At 41.8% G+C, this 19,311-nt stretch overlaps 1 protein-coding gene across 2 annotated transcripts in view; it reads left to right on the forward strand.

The window, feature by feature from the left end:
- The first annotated feature begins 3,644 nt into the window (after positions 1-3,644).
- LOC109645075 (dynein axonemal heavy chain 9-like) overlaps positions 3,645-19,311 on the forward strand; it is a 42,990-nt gene continuing 27,323 nt past the window's right edge. Inside the window, exons 1-29 of one of the 2 annotated variants that reach the window (XM_069517207.1) lie at positions 3,645-4,153; positions 4,881-5,062; positions 5,149-5,307; positions 6,233-6,363; positions 6,529-6,740; positions 8,171-8,404; positions 8,517-8,684; positions 9,130-9,246; positions 9,338-9,488; positions 10,113-10,227; positions 10,388-10,456; positions 10,984-11,110; positions 11,501-11,647; positions 12,075-12,183; positions 12,597-12,838; positions 12,998-13,133; positions 13,866-14,062; positions 14,202-14,464; positions 14,625-14,786; positions 15,066-15,288; positions 15,469-15,635; positions 16,094-16,237; positions 16,327-16,486; positions 17,007-17,162; positions 17,774-17,906; positions 17,991-18,268; positions 18,649-18,779; positions 18,859-18,985; positions 19,085-19,237. In XM_069517207.1, the coding sequence (XP_069373308.1) occupies positions 3,776-4,153; positions 4,881-5,062; positions 5,149-5,307; positions 6,233-6,363; positions 6,529-6,740; positions 8,171-8,404; positions 8,517-8,684; positions 9,130-9,246; positions 9,338-9,488; positions 10,113-10,227; positions 10,388-10,456; positions 10,984-11,110; positions 11,501-11,647; positions 12,075-12,183; positions 12,597-12,838; positions 12,998-13,133; positions 13,866-14,062; positions 14,202-14,464; positions 14,625-14,786; positions 15,066-15,288; positions 15,469-15,635; positions 16,094-16,237; positions 16,327-16,486; positions 17,007-17,162; positions 17,774-17,906; positions 17,991-18,268; positions 18,649-18,779; positions 18,859-18,985; positions 19,085-19,237 (4,971 nt within the window). In that variant the 5' untranslated portion in view covers positions 3,645-3,775. The remainder of the gene's footprint in view (positions 4,154-4,880; positions 5,063-5,148; positions 5,308-6,232; positions 6,364-6,528; positions 6,741-8,170; positions 8,405-8,516; positions 8,685-9,129; positions 9,247-9,337; positions 9,489-10,112; positions 10,228-10,387; positions 10,457-10,983; positions 11,111-11,500; positions 11,648-12,074; positions 12,184-12,596; positions 12,839-12,997; positions 13,134-13,865; positions 14,063-14,201; positions 14,465-14,624; positions 14,787-15,065; positions 15,289-15,468; positions 15,636-16,093; positions 16,238-16,326; positions 16,487-17,006; positions 17,163-17,773; positions 17,907-17,990; positions 18,269-18,648; positions 18,780-18,858; positions 18,986-19,084; positions 19,238-19,311) is intronic. The other variant, XM_069517206.1, reaches the window with a different exon arrangement.

Raw genomic sequence — 19,311 nt, forward strand, 5'->3', positions numbered from 1 at the left:
TGAAAGCTGTTTTTCAACCTTCCTCCACCCCAGCGCCACCTATCTCATTCTGTGTTTAATTAACTTGATTAACCTCTCTGTACTTCCATTTAGGCACATGGTGTGCTCTACTTGTCATAGGCTCTTAACGTATGTATGTGGAAGGGCAGAGAGGTCCCACAACAGAGCCATACTGCTAAATGTAACTTTGCCGAGCCATATGAAGTTTTCTTTGACAAAAGTGGTCTTGACCTATAATTGTTGCATCTGTGACCAATATTTCAGATTCTCACCTTTTAAGGTTCTTGGATCTCAGCGATGAGTGAGTCTGGGCCCTGAACTCAGGTCCTCAGGTCTCCAAACCCTTTATGGGAGGTTGAGGCTGGACTTGTGTCCAGGATGATCAGTTACCGTCTCTCTGGGGCTCGAAAAAACTCACACGAGAGAACCCACTTCTGAGATCAGGTTTGTGGTGGAAATCTGATACAAAACAAAAGATGAGGATCAAGAAGTTTTATTATAAACCTTTGCAAAGGGTCCACACTGATAACAGAAGGTTTCAGAGTGGCACCCATATAACAACAGTGCCAATATTTATTAGAACACAGTGGGTGGATTTGAGATAAAGCATAAAAGTCAAGGCTGTGAGTTATTAAAAATATGAGCAGTTGCAGCTAGGTACAGCTTAGCCAGCTGGAACAATCGTTATGTCTCACATTCAATGCTCAATAACGAGAGAATGGTCAAGCTGACATACACACACAGCAAAAACGTAGCCTGCCACGCTGTTGCTGGGTTGTCCTGTAGTCAGAAGGTCGGTGGTTCCATCCCAGTCTTCTGGCAATAAATTGTACTGTAAAGCACTTTGAGTGGTCATCAAGACCAGAAGTGGGCTATATAAATTCAAACCATTTACCATTTAGCTGTGTTTAGTGCTCGCATCAAGAAAGTTGAAACCTGCCAGCCAGGGGCCGCTATTCTGTGGCTTCTTCTCACAGTCTGACATGCAGGTTAGCTTAAAATGAAAATTCGCTCATTATTCAACCAATGACGCAGTTTCAAGTCAGATTTGAATGTCGGGTCTTACGGACACTTGGATGGCAACACAGGAGCAGTATGGAGGCATGTTGTGTTTTTTACCTTTAAAGATGAGTAGATAATGAGTGAAATTTTATTCTTGGGGGAACTATCCCCTTAATTGGTAGTTCCAAATTACCCATACATGTGAATGGTAGTTTTTCTCAACATGTCAGCCCTGTGCTGGACTCGCAGTGTGTCCACAGATTCTCACCCAGGTCACCTTTGATTGGCTTCAGCCCCAGCATTGCCCTTAAAGGGTAGGGCATAAACATGGTTTAACTTGTTGTAATTTGAGCACATATATGTGTCCACATTAGCTGTCACATTAGTTTTTCTTTAGATGTCTTGTGTTGCTCACTAGAGCACATACCTCCGCTAAGGCCTAACAATTTATGAAACCACAATTAAAGTCACTAGATCAGGAATTTTATTTTGAGCTTTACCCAATTACACACACTCATCAATATCCTAAACATGACAGATTTTTGAAGTTTGTCGTAAGACATTCTTGCTTTATGTATTCCAGTGTCCGGCCACCCAGCTGGACTTGGCCTTTGTCATATCAACAAGTGGGCGGCTCTTTTGATTCTGAAATGGAAAGCCTGGCTGTGATGGTTCTCTTTGGTCTGTCATCTTAATCTTCAAAGTCCATTCAGTGGAACTGAACCTCCTTAGTTGAACAATCTGAATGACTCATAGCTTCTGCTCTGCACGCACATTGACAAACACACACACACACCTTCCTTGGAGGTCCGTCATGCTGCACTTTGACATGCACATCCATGAGACAGCAAAGCAAACTTTTGATGCCATGTAGCTGACAATCCTCTTTTACATCCCAGATCAGAACAGTAAACGGATCGTGCCCACTTTGTGTTTTCTGCAGCCAAATTCCATCAAACAGCAGCGTGAATGCAGACTTTACCTGTGCAGTTTGATAATTGTTCAGAGATAAAAGGGGGACACAGATGAGAGCTTTCAAGATAACTTCAATCTATTTTTCTGTCAATTGAGTGGGTGATGATGATGCCTGAGACTTAACCACAGAGCTTGAACTTATAATGTTGTCCAGGGGCCTCTGAAGTTTCTGATCAGACATGACAACGGTTCCAAGAATCAGGTTTATAGGGTTTTGAGAACACGTTTGCTAAATGAAACCATGAAGTAACCTGCCAAATCAGGAGCATGCTGTTAAAAGACTAGGATTAAAATACATTGCTGCCACCCTGTGACCAACTGTGGCATTACAACTCTGAGTCATGGATTAAAACAACAATCCCCATAAAACTACCAAGATCTTTGATAAAAAGAAGAATGAAAGGTAGCTTCATTACAGGCTACTGGTAAAATAATACATATTTGTGTCTAATGATGTTTTTCCTCAGCATGTGATAAATGAAAACAACATAATCCAGAATAGTCATGTTGATGTTCATCTTAATTTGATTTAGCAAAGTTGGATAAATTGGATGCATCTGCAATGAACCTCTCCAGAGACATTTAAAATCATCTTTTTTAATGGTTATGTCTCATACATTTTTAAAAACACATTCACAAACAAAAATAAATATACAATAAAATAATGCTATAAACATGTCTTTAACCTCACTACCACACGTACTGGTATCTGCTCCATCTTCAGGAACCCAGCCTACTGCAAGAGAACCAGAACCAGGTTACCAGCATTCTCTAAATGACTGAGTGATTACCTGATTCTGTACAGCTGTCTGATCACCGGCTGAGCCACTCCTCCCTGTGGTCCAACAGCCGGAATGAGGCACCTGTAGCCAGAGAAACAGAGGCCATCTCTCTCCACTCATTAAGGAGGTTGAGGTGGTAAATCTGTGTTGCACCACCCCTGTCAGACCGCACCACTTCATAGTCTACCTCCTGTGATAATACCCCAAGTGAATGAAGTTTTGCATGCAGGTCCAACACGTACTGAATCTCATTTTTAGTGGCGCTTGGACCTGTCTCCCAGTCTTCTGGATGTGACAAAGGAATGTACTAGGTTTTCTGCATCTTTTTGAGACAGGGCATGTCTGATTTTTGAGATATGGAATTTTTGGAAAGAATGGGGTCCTGGAAATGTATTTTTTTTATGTGAGAATCAAAGAACAAATCTGGATCAAAGATAACTCCCAAATTCCTGACTGTTTCAATGGAATCAATGTCATCATCTACATCATTAGATAATGTATCTCTAAGGTGCTTAGGGTCAAGTATTAGAACCTCTGTTTTATCTGAGTTTAATAAAAGAAAATTGTGGGTCATCAAGGTTTTTTATCCTTGAGACATGCTTCAAGTTTGGTTTATAGATCACACTGTTCAGTTTTTATTGATAAGTATAACTGGCTGTCATCCACATAGCAGTGGAAATTTGCAGTTTGTCCCGAATTCATATAAATACTGAAGACATAACAATAAAATTTGGCTGCCTTTAAACAATGGGGCAACAAAGGCAGTGGTAGCTGCCTTTAAATAGTTTGGCAAAAGAGGCCTAAAGGCAGTTGCCTTTAATCTGTGTGTCTACAAAGGCACACTGTCAGGCATCTGCCTTTAAACATCATGGCAGTTTCTGTTTATACCGGAATTGCCTTTATAAGCTAGCCAGACACAATTTGAGATTGCACTTGCTGAAAGTCCCACAATTTGAACTCATTCTTACTGATCAACATACTTACAGACTTACTGTCAATACTGCTATTAGATTACCATGGAAAGTGAAGAACAATCAGAAGCGAACACAAAGTTATTTGCCGAGGACCAAAGGCTGCCCTTCATTGCTGACATTGTGCTGAAGTCCCTCAAAGTTAAACAGGACAAGTGGCAGAAATGTGTCTCCACCGAGGAGAACCGCCAGGTGCTGCAGGACTTTATGGACAGAGCCGAGCAGCAGAACCTCGTGGTGTGCTTGGCCGCTGGTGGGACGCTACAGACCACCGCCAGTCTCTCCGCCATGCCGCCAGGAACCAAGGCTGTGTACTTCACGAAGTTGGAGAAAACAGCGCTCACTGCAGAGCGAATGAGGGAGAAATTGACTTATGGACTCATGCCCTCCAACCCGCTGGAGCTCTTCTCCTCAATAATTGAGGTGAGCAGCGTGTTCTCTGTGTGGTTGGGGACTGGATTCATGAACTAACTGTGAAGTTTGTACATTACTCAAAATCAGTGATCCAAGTACATTTGCTCAAGTACTGTATTTAAGTACTACAGTCAGTAAAGACTTGAGTATTTAGCAGATTTGAAAGACAAATATTAAACTCCAGTTCTGCCTTTAACCATCAAAATCAACACTTACAAACCACAGATAATACAAAGCTAACCAGTTACCCTTGCTAACCCTGCTAAGAAACACAAAGAGAGGGATAGGGACTCAATTTCTGGCATTAGTATACTAATACCAATCTCTGTACCCGAAACGCAGATCTCACAAACGGTTAATCTAAATTGCTGTAAACCTGGCATGTACATTCTTAATGGCCCAGGGAAACACACTGTGGCGTTTGGTCTGATTTGGACACAGGGTTAATTCAATATTAATTGAAATTTTAATAAAAAGGCGACCAGCACTCTGATGTGGTCAATGTGCCTTAAAGGGATTGTTCTCCCTTGAAAAGAGAAAATTCACTCATTTTCTAATCACCACCATGACAATGGCACAGTTACAATATATTATGTATTTTCTTGATCCAGTCACTGTGGATTTTGGGTATTAATTGGACTAGAGTTCTAAATAACGAAGCTCATGCAATGAACATTTACTCCAAAGCAAATATCTTTCTGCACTGAAAAACTCTTATTTCCTTACACATTCACAGGTGCTGGACAGCCACACTAAATGGCCACAGGTAGTGGAAGTGCCTGAGCATGTTGTGCACAACGTCCACTCCCTGAAGAATGATGTGTTGGTGATGTCAGGCCAAGTCCAAGGCAAGACTCTGCTGCCTCTCCCCATGGACTTTGAGAAAGTGGAGCAAGCCGCCCTGAAGATGGGCAAAAGGTAAACAAACAGCTAGGACATAAAGGTTTGTGTCAATGCATCATTTCTCCTACTTGTACATTCTAATGGTTTATGAAATCATACAGGGGAAGAGTAGTGGAAAGGTGCATCATGCACTCCTTAGAGTCAGCGGTGATTGAGTGGAGCCGTCAGATCTCTGCCTTCCTGAAGATAGACTCCTCTGGGGCTCTGCTAGAAGGCAAAAACCCCACACCGGACACAGAAGTGCTCTTCTGGAAGAACAGGTCAGCACCTCAGTTATTACAGACACAAAGTATCCACTGGCAGCTCCTCAGCAGCACTTGTTCCAGGGATGAGATTGTGTGTAAATAACCCTCTAGGACCTCTAGGACCTCAAAGTTGGTTGTTTCTTTCTAAATTCTTGCTGATGCTACTAATTGTTTGATTTTCGGAGCTCCAGTGCTGTCAAGGGAAAAAAGCAATTTGGTGCGCTCTTCTTTTTTGTACTAACGTAGCAGAATTACATATTGAAAAAACTTGTTTGTTCTTTTAAGGCTGCTGCACATCAGGGCCGATTTTAGACATGATTTGCCCCTTCCAACAATTGTGGAGTCAGCCATGACTAGCCATGTGTAGTCAGCCATGTGTAGTCAGCCATCAATAGTTGTAGTCAAAACAGAGCACTCGACTTTGATCCTCCTCAATGTTTGTTTTTCTTTCACATTTAATCACGCAAATGTTCCAAACTGAGCTCAGAAGGTGGAGGTAATGGACCTAAAAGTGGTTGCCATCCCAGATTTAAAAAAAGACTGAGAGAAGAAGAAAATATCACAAATCTCTATGAGAATTCAAGTCTGTAAAATTGCCACTGTGAAATCGTGTCCTTGAAGATTAGGATATTAACAATCAGTTAAATCTGTCATCATGTCTGTAGTCTGTGACTTGTAATCGGAGTGCAGCAGCCCTTATCTGTTTTCTGATCCAGTCTGGTTCCACCAACTCTTGATACATTCAAACTTAACCTAGTTATGAAATAAAAGTAACTATTAAGAAGAGATTTACCTGCAAATCCTCCTAAAGCATATACTTGAACTTTAAATGAGGTATTTTTTATTATTATTAACAGGAGATGAGTACATATGAACGATGTTTGTCTACAAATACGACAGGAACATTTTTGACCTCCATCTTTCTTTTTCCCACTTGTAGATATGTAGATATGAAGGGTGTCCATTCCCAGTTAACATCCTCTAAAGTGAACAAGATGGGGAAGCTGTTGGAGGCTGCGGAGAGCAGCTATTTCCCTGCTTATAGAAACATGCAGAAGAACGTTTCTGCAGGTAATGAATCTGTACATCTGACATGAGACACATGTAATTAGACTTGGGTCTCTGAGGTGTAGCGTGTATCTGGTTGATGCATGATTTGAGATGATTTATCGCCATCTTCTTTTTCACACGTGGTTTAGTTGGTTGAATTGACTTTGATAACATTTTCACTTGCAGCCTTAGAAGAAGCAAAAGACATCAGCATCTACTTGAGTCCCCTCGAGCTCCTGTTTGAGAACCTGGAGAGCATGGAGTTTCCTGATGTCAAACGTCAGATTGGCCCTTTGATGCACACAGTATGCCTGGTGTGGGCAAACTCAAGACACTACAACACACCACAGCGCCTCATCCTTCTGTTACAGGAGACCTGCAACCTCCTCATACAGCAGGTCAGCAGCAGTTATACTTTTCTTTGTTTTATTTTTGTTTAGAAAATTTGAGCCATAATTATTTGAATGTGAGGTAGTAATAGTAATTAGGGAGAAAAGGTGACCAGCAACAATCAGCCAATGTATATGAAGCTTGATAGTTTATAATTCAACCAAAGTCTTTATTACAAATAACTATACATATAAGTTAAATACAAGTAAAAATATAGAACTTGAATTACAAAAATATAAACATAATTTTTTTTTAATTTAAACATAAAATGTAAACATGAATGCAGACATTTCTCCATTGTTTATTCTGTACAACGATAAAACAACCAGCAGTGATATGTCTGTGAAAGGCCAACCAATATATGAGTCGGGCTCAAATAACAATCTTTGTTGGTAATTAATTATTACCGTTGTGTTTCTGACCTGTAATTGTCAGAGGTCGGCTGTCAGTCCAAAGTAGATGAATGCTGGAGTTTCTTTGGTTGATTTTCTGTAGGTGAACAGTGTTGTGCCATTTCAACCTTAAAATGAACTAATTCAGTTCAATTATCTAAGAATTTTAACTAAGTTCACTAGTTAATGTTCATTTGTTCCATTTTTTATTGGGATGATTTAGAAACAAATAATAACAATAAAATAAAGGGTTATTTGCTTTCTTGTCAGGAGTTGGATAAGAATATAGATACTACTCTCAATATGTTTGTTAAGTATTAAGCTAGTGCCAGGTGGATGATTGGTTTAGCTTTAGCATTAATGATGAAACAAATCAAGCGTGTTTAAGGGACTGATATACGACTGCAGCCAAGTGTATGGGATGTCTCTTATTGCCATCTATAGGGAGTTGAATTATGCTATCCATATGCTTTAGCACATTTGTATTGTAAGCCCAACTAAGTTGCTCTTTTAGTTACCCCCATCTTCTGGAGTGTCTTCAGGGCCTTGACATATTTTTTATATATTACATCATATTTTTTATAAGAGTAACTAAGTGTCTTAGTGAGCCTTTCAGAGAAAATCTATTGATATAGGGCAATATCATCCATCTGCTATGGGTAGGTGGCAACACATGTTTCCATTTAAGGAGTACAAGGTGTCTCACAATATGATAGTGATTGATGGTCACAAGTCCAAAACAATCCACAGCAATTCCATATATCACTTGTGCCTGAAAACATCTTTGCTAATATAGCATTTGTGCAATGATTATGCTATAAGAGCTAACACTGTATAAGTCTGTGGCACATAATGAGGAGTTATGAACTAGTCCCTGCGTAGACTCCCACATCCTGGCTGACAGCTCCAACCCCAGATCCTGCTCCCAGGCCACTTCAAGCCTGATAAGAGCTTTGGGCTAAATAGAATCTATTCCATTGCTGTAATTGAGATGAGGCTCTTTGAATTGGAATCAAAACTTAACTGCTACTCCTCTGCAACACTAGGCCCAGATGTATCTCGTTCCGGACGAGATTCTGAAAGAAGAGGTTTCTGAGAGTCTCCCAATGGTGCTGACAAGCCTGGAGACCCTGCAGCTCTTCAGGACCACCTACGAGGACCGCAGGGCAAATCTGAGCCAGTACCAGACGCCCGGGAAGTTGATTAAGCCTTGGGACTTTTCCCCGCTTTTGGTCTTCTCGAGACTTGACCACTTTATCGATAGAATCCAGTCCATTAAGGTGAGTATTTAATCAAAGGTCAGCACTGTTGACTGAGGTGCCGAACAGTCACTTCAGCGATACTGTAGTTGAGCTCAAGTGCCCTGAATTTCCTGTCACTTTCTCCCTATAGGACATCCTGTTAACAGCTTTAGACATGTTAAAGCTTGAGAAAGTGGTGATTGGAGGTGTCAGAGGTCAAGCACTCAGCCAGCAGGTCGAGCAGCTTGACCAAGAGTTTGCAGATACTTACAAATTCATCACAGAGAAACCCTATGACTGCCTGGACCTGAACAATAAGGTATGGAGCGTTAGGATCACTGGGTGCACAGGGGTTTCGCTCACATGCTTGCAGGGATAAAAAGGGAAACATTTTGAAGAGCAACTTTTAAAGTGGGTTGCAATAGTTTTATGTAATACTAGACACAGGCTACTCACTCAGTGTAATTTTTACCCTTGAACACTTTTCAATTTATGCTTCTTTTTTTCAAGGGCAAACACCTCTACAATCTGGTCCGTCCTGTTTTTTTACCAAAATAGTATTTTTTTTAATACTCTTTAGTTGCTTAACCAAGATGTTTCTGAGTAGTGGCAAGAAAAGCAATTTATTTTTCATGTAAGACCCAGTCAGTCCCCTCTGGATGGCTTTGAGTCAGTGAGATGTGAAAAGAAGAAGTGCCGTTCTGGCACAGTCTAAGCTGAATGCTTTTTTAGCTGCCGCTGTAACTGTGCTTTCTTCCCTGCAGGAGTTTGAAGAAGATGTGAGGAAGTTCAAGCTGAGGGTGGATGACATAGAGCGACGACTAGGAACCATCTTCTGTCGGGCTTTTGATGATGCCTCCGAACTGGAGTCCACCTTCAAGGTCTGGAAACTGAATCTGACTCTTTCTTACAAATGCACAAACACTGTCACAAACAAGTATTAAAGCCTGTTTGCTAATCTCTTGTCTGCAGGTTGTGGCTATGTTTGGTAGCTTGCTGGAACGCCCCTTAGTGGCAGCAGATGCTCTGAGTCGATACCCTCTCCTTGTCACTGCGTTTGAGAAGGAGCTGAACTGCTGTAAACTCATCTATGACAAGCAGATCCAGCTTACAGAGAAGCTTGGTGAGATTCAGAACAATTCCTGTATTTTTACAATTTTCATTTTAATCACTTTACAGAGAAACGAGTGAGCAAAGCTTTAAAACAAGTATGGCCCCCATAATAGACAGTGTGTTTCATTTTGAGATGACTAGGGTTATCTGTTCAATCTGGGCTATCTATTTGTTCAAGGATTGGTTGAACATGTTTTGTCACTTGGTAGCATCATGCTCCGCACATCCTTTTGGTTTTGAGATTTAAGCCTCCACTTGAATACAAAAAAGATGAAGATTAGATAAGACGGCAGTCTGAGACTTTTTAACCCATGCTAGCATCAGTGCTGTAGGGTTGACATATATAGGTCCTGCAGTTGATGTCTCATCCTCAGTAGCTCCAAACATTAACATTAACACTGACTGGTGTGGAAGGTAAGATAAGATAAGAATTTATGAGATAAAATAAGATCTATATATATATCTTCATCTATAATAATAATGGGAAATAACAATATAGAGAATGAAAAAATATATACCTTTCACTGTAGACATAATATTTTGGTAAACAATTGTAGTTGAGTGCACAAATTGATTGCACAAAAATGTAGACTGTAATTGTGCATTATGTATTAAACACACTTGACTTCCTCAGGTTCGCCTGTCGTGAGTATGAATATGCCACCAGTAGCTGGTGGGCTGAGATGGGCTCAGAGTCTACAGAAGCGCATCCAGAACCAGTTCTCCAAATTCAGCCATCTCTCCTACCCGTAAGTCTCCTCCCATCGCCAACAACACAGATTCAAAACTGTGTTTTTCCACTTTGTAGCTCTAGCTGCTCCTCTTCATAACATTTTGTGAAGGTTTTTTAAAGGCCTCATAAAAATGATGTTGTGGAATACTGGAATACAGATTTCATCTTCTCTGCAGGTGTCTGGAGTCTGTGGAAGGAGCCAAGGTCATGGACAAGTATGAGGAGATGATGCAACTATTGGAGAGGTAAGTGTGGATCTAATTTATTATCAAAGAAATTAGTGTAAGTGGATTTAAAAAAAAAAAAAAAGAAATGTTGGCTGCAGCTTTCTATCTGAAACTGTAAAAGTGACCCCTGTTAACTGAGCCGCGACAAGTATTGCTGTGTTCCATTATACCTTGGAGCTCGACACGAATAATCCTGTCTTGCTGCCGCCCTCTTGGAATTTGTTTACGACAGCCAGCTAGCCATTGTTAGCAAAACACATTCATACTAACACTGTCACAGACAGTAATTGGACAATGCTATGTGTACGACAAATTTAAGTGCTGATAAAGAGTAAAAACGCGGGCTTTAATACATGCCAAGTTTGAAGCTGATAAAATGAACTCATATGAGAGTCTGTCAGACAGACAGAGATACCGGCAGTTATTAGAATGATACAAAACAATGGGTCACCGTGTTGGTAAGAAATACAAATTATATTTTTGTGTCATAATTACTTCTGTATGACTGACATCAAGGGTTGTTTTCTGTGTGTTTTCCATTGCAGATACACCACCAGTCTGTATGAGACATGGACAGAGACCGTGAGCGAGACCTCCCAGTACAACCTGAGCCTGCCGTTAATCAGCAGAGACCCGGCCACTCGGCTGATCTCAGTCAACTTCAGCCCGCAGGTTTTTATATTATTCCACTTTTTTCGAAAAACTTATCCAAGGGAGGCTCCATAAATCTTTAAATAAAGTTGTGTTTTCCCTGCACATTTATCATTTTAATAAGTTAAGTCAGTATTTCAATTTTTCATTTAAAGGTAGTGATGTTGGGCCATGCTGCCCTAAAAAGTTTCTAACTGACCTCACATTAATCTGAGCTTTGGAAAGTTTTCTCCCACCAATACCAAAACTGTAGAACTGGATCCTCATTTACTGTGACATAGGGCTTGAAAGTAAAGATTTCAAACAGTGGCAGAAAATATTGGCTGCCTTCACTGATCAAAATCTAGTTTGACCATCAAGTTATGAATATCTTATTATGTGTCTCAATGCCTCTGTCTTCCTCTTCCTCAGCTGGCGTGTCTGCTGCGGGAGGTCAAGTACTTGGAGGCAAGTCAGACTGTGGCCATCCCAGAAACTGCAATGCAGATCTACGCCACCAGGGAGCAGCTGCAGCTGTATATAGCCAACCTTGAGCTCACCACTGGCGGATACAATAAGGTTGGTGTCGGCAGAAGGGGGGACTTGTCAATGGCAGTCTGAGGCTTTTTAACGCATGCCAGCATCAGTGCTGTAGAGACGGGAACATCCATTAGTCAGTTGAAATATATAAGTCCTGCTGTTGATGTCACATCCTCTCCTGTCATTATCATTGCTCAAACAATACAGTAGTATCTCCAGACATTAACATTAACACAGACTGGAAAATAAGCTAAGCTAAGTTAAAATAAGATAAGATATGATACACTGGGGAAATTCAATGGTTAGTTTGACATGAGGTGATAAAATCTCCAGTAAAGTCTCACTGTTCCATGCCTCAAACTGGCTCAGGAGCTATAGCGGTCGCCCACTAATCTTATGGCCTGGAGCTGGAAATCACATCACATCTTTCTTTTCATTTTTGTTTTCTCCCACTGCTTGACTGCAGGTGATGCACTCTATGCTTGATGTGGAACATCCTCTGGTGCTGGGCCAACTCAGGGACATCGATGCTCAGCTCAAAAACGCTGAGGAGAGTCTGAAATGGAACAGCCAAGGTCTGGAAACTTACTCACAATAGCAGAAGCACGACTTGAGAAATTACCCATTTGATATTTATATTTTTGTGACTGTTAAATGGTCAGTTTAACATGGGTTACAGAAAACATTAAGTCTGCACTTGCAGCTATGGTTGATAGTTTTAGTACAGTGGAGATACTGTAAGTACATTTCCTGAGTCTTTATATGTGTATATATATATATATATATATATATATATATATATATGTACACTTGACTCTTGAAGTTTTTTTTATATTCCTGTTTTCTATTTATGAATTCTCTCATGAGCTAGATCATATTCCAGAGGTTCCCCACCCCTGCTGTTCGGATATTAATTATTGATAGGTGTCGATCTGTATTTTAGTCACACACTTTCATTCTCACTACTCTATCACCTTTACTCCTTTAGGTATTTGGCAGTATATCCAGGAAGCACGAGACTCCGTCTGTGACCTGGAGAGCCGACTCCAGAGAACCAGGGACAATGTAGAGGAGATCCAAAGCTGCATGAGCTCCTGGGCCACCCATATGTTCGACAGGAAGGAGGGCAAAAAAGATGCACTGCTCAGTCTGGAGGACAGGGCTGAGAGGGTGGAAAGGTTTTACGGTCTTATCCAGTCCTCAGGAGAAAAGTTTCACTTCCTACTTAAGGTAGTTAAAAGACGTTATTCTGTGTTTGGGTGAAATGTCAAGTAGGCTTTAAGTTCTATGCTCTTCATACAAGTCTGTGATTTCAGTTTTTTTTCAAATGTTAACATACATGAGAGAAATGGTAATGTTGTCTCTGTGTCACTCTTCATCTTGTCTTAGAGCAATTTGGAGCTGTTCAGAGCTGAGCCGTCTTCTGAGGAGTGGAAGGCTTATGTGGAGTACATCGACGTCAAGATTATAGACGGATTCTCCAACAGTATCAAAACCTCTCTCATGTTCTTCCTGGATAACACAGGTAGGACATTCAAGAGGAAACAGTAAACAGAACAATCAAACATATAGTTGTTACACACACAGATTATTCAGCACTAGTCACTACTTTGACTACATCTGTTTTTAGAATTGATAAAATGACTTCAGTTCCATAATTAACCCCTCAAACCTTACAAGCTTAAAAAGGCTTGGATGTGGCTTTACACCGTTGCCTCATTTATTATTTGTGGTCCACTGAATGTACAAATCAGCCCTGCCTCTCCCCCCACCCACCCTCACACTTCTTATCTACAGGTGGAAGTAATAATGATATGTCTATGTTATGCTAACAGGTTGTATTAATTCATCCAAATAATTAGTTTTTGTTAAAATATTACATTATGGACAACTACTTTATTTTTTATTATTTTACACACATGACTCACTTAAAAGACATTTGGTATAAATCAATGGGCAAAATCCCTCAAATTGATGAAAATCTATGTGACGTATATGTTATAAAGCCTAACTGAATAGGTGATTATCACTAAAGTTGAGCATGTAAAAACTCAAAGATAAAGATAAGATAATTTAGGGGAACACATTTGGTTAAAGTTACAAACAAATGTTGTCTTGAACCGACTGAAAAAGTAGTAACAGGTGACTCATGAGTAGAGGGCGATGGGAAATACCGTGTGACAAAGCAGGTTGCCAGGATGCTTTACTTACTTAAGAATAGTTTTCAGTGTAACAACTTTTTTTCCTATGGGTCCAGACCAGAGAACTGGTGTGCGCCCTCTTTTTGAGGCTCAGCTGAGCCTGAAGGTTCCTGACATGGCGTTCTCTCCCTCTCTGGAGTCTGGAGCTGGGGACGGTCTCTTTGAGTTGGTGGAAAGCCTCATCAATGATGTGTTCAGAATTTCCTCACTGGTGCCACGGCTTGCCCAGCACAGCCCCTCCCCCCACTACCAGGTACTGTTTGTGATTCAGCTCCAATATCTCGGAACACTTTCATTTTCCTTAAGTTATAATATCTTAAATGCAAATCCCTTCTATTGGCATGCTCAAAACTGCTGACTAAATGCTGTGTTTGGTGACCTGTTTTCTTCAGGCTGACATGGAGGACATGGCTGACCTGGCTGACATGCGCCAAGTCCTCATGAAACGTGTGCAGAGCGTCATGGTAACTTGCTGCGATTTTCGGAAGTCTCTGGAGCGCTACAGCTTCCTGTACGTGGATGATAGAAAGGAGTTTATGCGTCAGTTCCTCCTATACGGCCACATTCTCACCAGCCAAGAGATGGAGGTTAATGCTGATGATGGAGTCCCAGAGACCCCACCGGCACTGGATGACTTCAGGGAGGAGATAAACAAGTGGGTATTTTTAAAGCAGAGTGTGAGCACTTATTTATGTTTGCTCTTGAATTTCTGGTCATTCTTATGTTCATCTCAACTTTAAATGATCAGAATAGGATTTTGGGCTAAGTTAAGCCCTCATGTACCTGAGTTAAATCTGTTTGTCATCACTCTTTAGGTATGAGCAGATCTACGAAGAGGTGCAGGGTATGGAGGCAGTGTGTGTGTTCCACGGGTGGATGAATGTGGATGGCCGCAGCATGAAGAGCGCCTTGCTCAACGTCATCAAAAAGTGGAGCTTCATGTTCAAACAGCACCTAATTGACCATGTAACCAACAGGTGAAGTAATATTTCATACACTTGGGGGTTTTACTTCTCCAAAATACTGGATCCTCCATGTTCTGTAATTCAATTGGATAACTTTCTCTTCATGTCATCGTCAATGCCTGTGTTTGTCAAGCCCCAAATTTCAAAATGAGGTTTTTCCATTTCCGAACTGAGATGACCCCTGACGACATCATGTGGGGTCACAACTGATTTGAGTTGTACTGCTCATGACAAGTAAATCTCTTGTAAATTTGATGAACCTCTTTAATGATCAGAGTCATTCGTCCACAGCCTTACAGACCTGGAAAAGTTTATCAGTGTGACTAAGGCTGGCCTGGGCAAAGAGGTGGAGGATGGTGACTACAATGGCCTGGTGGGCGTCATGGGTCACCTGTTGGCTGTAAAGGAAAGACAAAGCACCACAGACGCCATGTTTGTGCCCCTGCAACAAACCATCACTCTGCTGACGGTGTATGAGCAGGAGCTGCCTGATGAGGTCTACAAACAGTTAGAGGTAAGGGCATTTCAGTCATTTCAGATCACGTTCACTAGCTTGTACTCTTCCTTCTGTTTCTTTCAGCATAGACAGAGCTATTTCTCTTACTGTTACTTTGCATCTTCCATTTGACCATTCCTGTTCCACCCTCTTCCTCCTGGCCATTCATCATCTGTCAATCTATCTGTCCATCTGCAGGAATTGCCAGAAAAGTGGAACAATGTGAAAAAGCAGGCGGTGTTAGTCAAACAGGAGGTGTCGCCACTGCAGGTCATTGAGGTGTCTAGCCTGCTCCGCAAATGTGCTTCATTTGATGTGGAGCAGCACACATTCAGGGAGGACTTCTGCAAAAATGGGCCTTTCAGGTGAGGAGAATTGGATTGGAAACAATGCACTAAATTAAACCCCCAATAATTAGCATTTCTCAGTAGTATATAAATGCGTAATCATTAATTTCAGTATTTAAATATGCTACAGTTGTTGACAGTGCATTAATACACAGTTAAAAAGGACCTGGCTTAAAAATCCGACAAGGCTAATTGAATCTTCACATAATGATAATTAATTCATAGGTAGAGATGCTTCACTATAATTGTCAGATTACTTGTGTGTGTAATTGGTCTCTTAATAACCTGGTGATTATTTTCCCATTAATGTCATTGTTAATTGTCACAGTGTGCAGTTAGGTCTGGTTATGCTGCAGCCAAGTCAGGCTTGGCAAAACTGCAGCCATTCATAAGCACAGCTTGATTTATACTGGGCTTGTGCAAATGTGTGTGCGTATGTTGACGGTATGTTTCTGTGCGCTCATGCATCTGACCAGGTTTGACAGCAAGAGCCCCTTCCAGCTGTTGGACACCTTCCACCTGCAGATCCAGGAGCGGGAGGTGGTGATGGCAACCCTGGTGGAGTCCGCCAACCTGTTTGAGGTCAACATTTCAGAGTTTAAACAGCTCCGACAATGCAGGTGAAGCCCGACGCTGGCAGACAAAAGTCCTGTGCCATATTTGAAGCCAATAATTCAGTTAAATTTACTTTGTCCATTTCATCCCCAAGGCGTGAGGTGGGCCTGCTGAGGAAACTGTGGGACATGATCACCATGGTGCAGTCTAACATCGCTGCATGGACAACAACTCTGTGGAGAGATGTCCAGGTGGAGGACATGGACCTGGAGTGTAAACGCTTCTCTAAAGATATACGATGCCTGGATAAAGCGGTGAGGGGGGAGAACGGGCAAGACCAGGAAATATAACTTACAGTAGTATAGAGGTTGATGCACATGAATGGATGAACAGTTATTCTTCCATCCTCCATTTTGTATTTGGGAGAAGTTTACACTCAAGCAACCCCAGACAATGTACATTCAACACTAATTCCCAACTGAATCACCATTATCTCAGCTACACATTGGTGGTAATTATAGATTTGTAGCCCTGTTTATTACCCTACAGATGCTAATTACTGTAAACTGCTGTGCAAGATAATAGCCTGTAGCTTGTCTGGCATAGTAACAGCAAACAATGGGGTTGGGGGCTTAGTGTAAAGTCTTTATTTTATGCCGCAACTGTGTGTGTGTGTGTGCACCCTTGAGCAAGGCCTCTGTGTACCTGAATTAATGTCAACTTAGTTAATTTTTTAGGGGAATAAATGAAACTGAAATTAAATCTGAAATTGTAGCTTTAAGCCAAAGCCTGTCAAAAGCCCTTGAAGTCATTCCTGCCCTCTGTCTCCTGTAGGTTAGAGCGTGGGACGCCTACGGAGGTCTCGACAGCACGGTGAAAAACCTCCTTATCTCCCTCCGGGCTGTGGCGGAGCTCCAGAACCCAGCCATACGAGAACACCACTGGCATCAGCTGATGGCCGCCACTGGAGTCCGCTTCACCATGGACCAGGTTTGCAATTTATTCTTAAAGATAAGCAATGCGAGCACTCTGTTGTTTTAATTCTGTTCATTGCTTTGGGTGAATGTTTTCATTTTATTGTTGAATTATTAGTGCACTTGCAACAATTTTTGATATTGAAATAAACAAATAATAGTGTTAATAGTGTGCTACTAGAACTTTAAAGAGGCACACACATTATTATATATTTTTTTAAATGCAAAGTACCTTATAAAATGAGCTCTGGCCAACTATTGGAAAGGAAAGTAACAGGGGACAGTTTGACCTAAGTCTTTACCATCAACCTCCCTTTTAAGGGAGCTTTGACCCACTACTGCCATAGATTGAATTAATTCTTTGGGTAACGCTCCTTAGTTATTGTCATTGCCTGCAGGTGGTGCAAGTGAGCATTTTAGTTTCTTGTTTGTTGGTGACAGAGATAGATGGAAACTGCAGATCTGCAGTTTGTTGATGATCGTCAGTCATGGGTGCTTGTCCCTTGTTAACTGAAACCAGCAATCACAGCCTGTGCTCACCTGTCACATGTTCCAAATATTATTATGAAATGTAATGCAGCTCATCTGAAGTCTGGGTAAAGTACTGATTTTGTCTTCTGTGAGCAGGACACCACTCTGGCCGACCTGCTGAAGCTCGACCTGCACTGCTTTGAAGAGGAGGTGAGAGGAATCGTGGATAAGGCTGTTAAAGAGATGGGGATGGAGAAAGTCCTCTCAGAGCTCGACACCACATGGACAGGTACGTGAAGTTTTACCACACGAGTTTTTCATCTTGCTTTCCAGAATTTGTGACCAGTCCACTGACTTTGTCGATCACACACAGGTATGGAGTTCCAGTACGAGCCCCACCACCGCACCCAGGTGCCTCTGCTGCGCACGGACGAGGAGCTCATTGAGACGCTGGAGGACAACCAGGTCCAGCTGCAGAACCTCATGACGTCCAAGTACATTGGGCACTTCCTGGATGAGGTGTCGTCGTGGCAGAACAAACTGTCTGTTGCAGACTCTGTCATCTCCATGTGGTTCGAGGTTCAGCGGACGTGGACCCATCTAGAGAGCATCTTCATTGGCTCTGAGGACATACGCTCACAGCTGCCTGAGGTTACAAACAACTCAACCACAGTCTGATTAGATGGATACATATGCACACACACACACACACACACACACACACACACACACACACTTACAGCTCTATATTTCAGGTACACATCATTGACAAGCTCATATTCATGCAGGGCTGCACCCTTGTTGTTGCCATATGAACCCAGATAGCATGACTGTTATAGCTGTTAATTAGGAATGCATTAATTAGCCCATACTCTCAGTTTAAGATCTGAGATTACACAACTTTTTTAATTGCTCTCCTGATGTTCGGGCTGTGCTTAACCCAGATGTTTGCTATTAAACCTGTGATTCTCCTGTCTCTCTTGTGGGAACCTAAATCCCCTGACCGTGTTCCCTTGTGAAATCCTCTTCAGGACTCCAGCCGCTTCGAGGACATTGACACCAATTTCAAAAAACTGGCAAACGAATTGCAACAAACTCCGAACGTAGTGGAGGCCACCAATAAACCAGGGCTCCTTCCTACGCTTGAGGACATGCAGAGCAGGTGAGTCGTCTTTCTGTTTCTTCTTCATATGTTATCGGGGGCGGTCTCACAAATAGACTGACTGTTTATGTCTCTACAGACTATCTCTCTGTGAAAAAGCTCTGGCAGAATACCTGGACACCAAGCGTCTGGCCTTCCCGAGATTCTACTTCATCTCGTCAGCTGATCTGCTGGACATCCTGTCTAATGGGACCAACCCTCACCAGGTGGCTTATTTATTTATGCAGTGTCAAAGAGAATACCAGTCAGACCGTGAGCTGAGTGTAAATTGAGCCCGAGCTTAATGTGTCTGTGTGTTTACTCAGGTCCAAAAGCATCTGTCTAAGCTGTTCGACAACATGGCTAAGATGCGATTTGAAGAGGATGGAAAAGGGAATCCTTCTAAGACTGGACTGGGCATGTACAGCAGAGAGGACGAGTACGTCCCCTTTATGAAGCCCTGTGACTGCACTGGACAGGTAAAAGAGACCTGGAAACTTTGTCACATCTTTAAAATTGTGGTTCGGCAACTTCCAATGACTCATTATCTTGG

Source organism: Paralichthys olivaceus, chromosome 21, assembly GCF_024713975.1.
Source record: "Paralichthys olivaceus isolate ysfri-2021 chromosome 21, ASM2471397v2, whole genome shotgun sequence".
NCBI lineage: Eukaryota > Metazoa > Chordata > Actinopteri > Pleuronectiformes > Paralichthyidae > Paralichthys > Paralichthys olivaceus.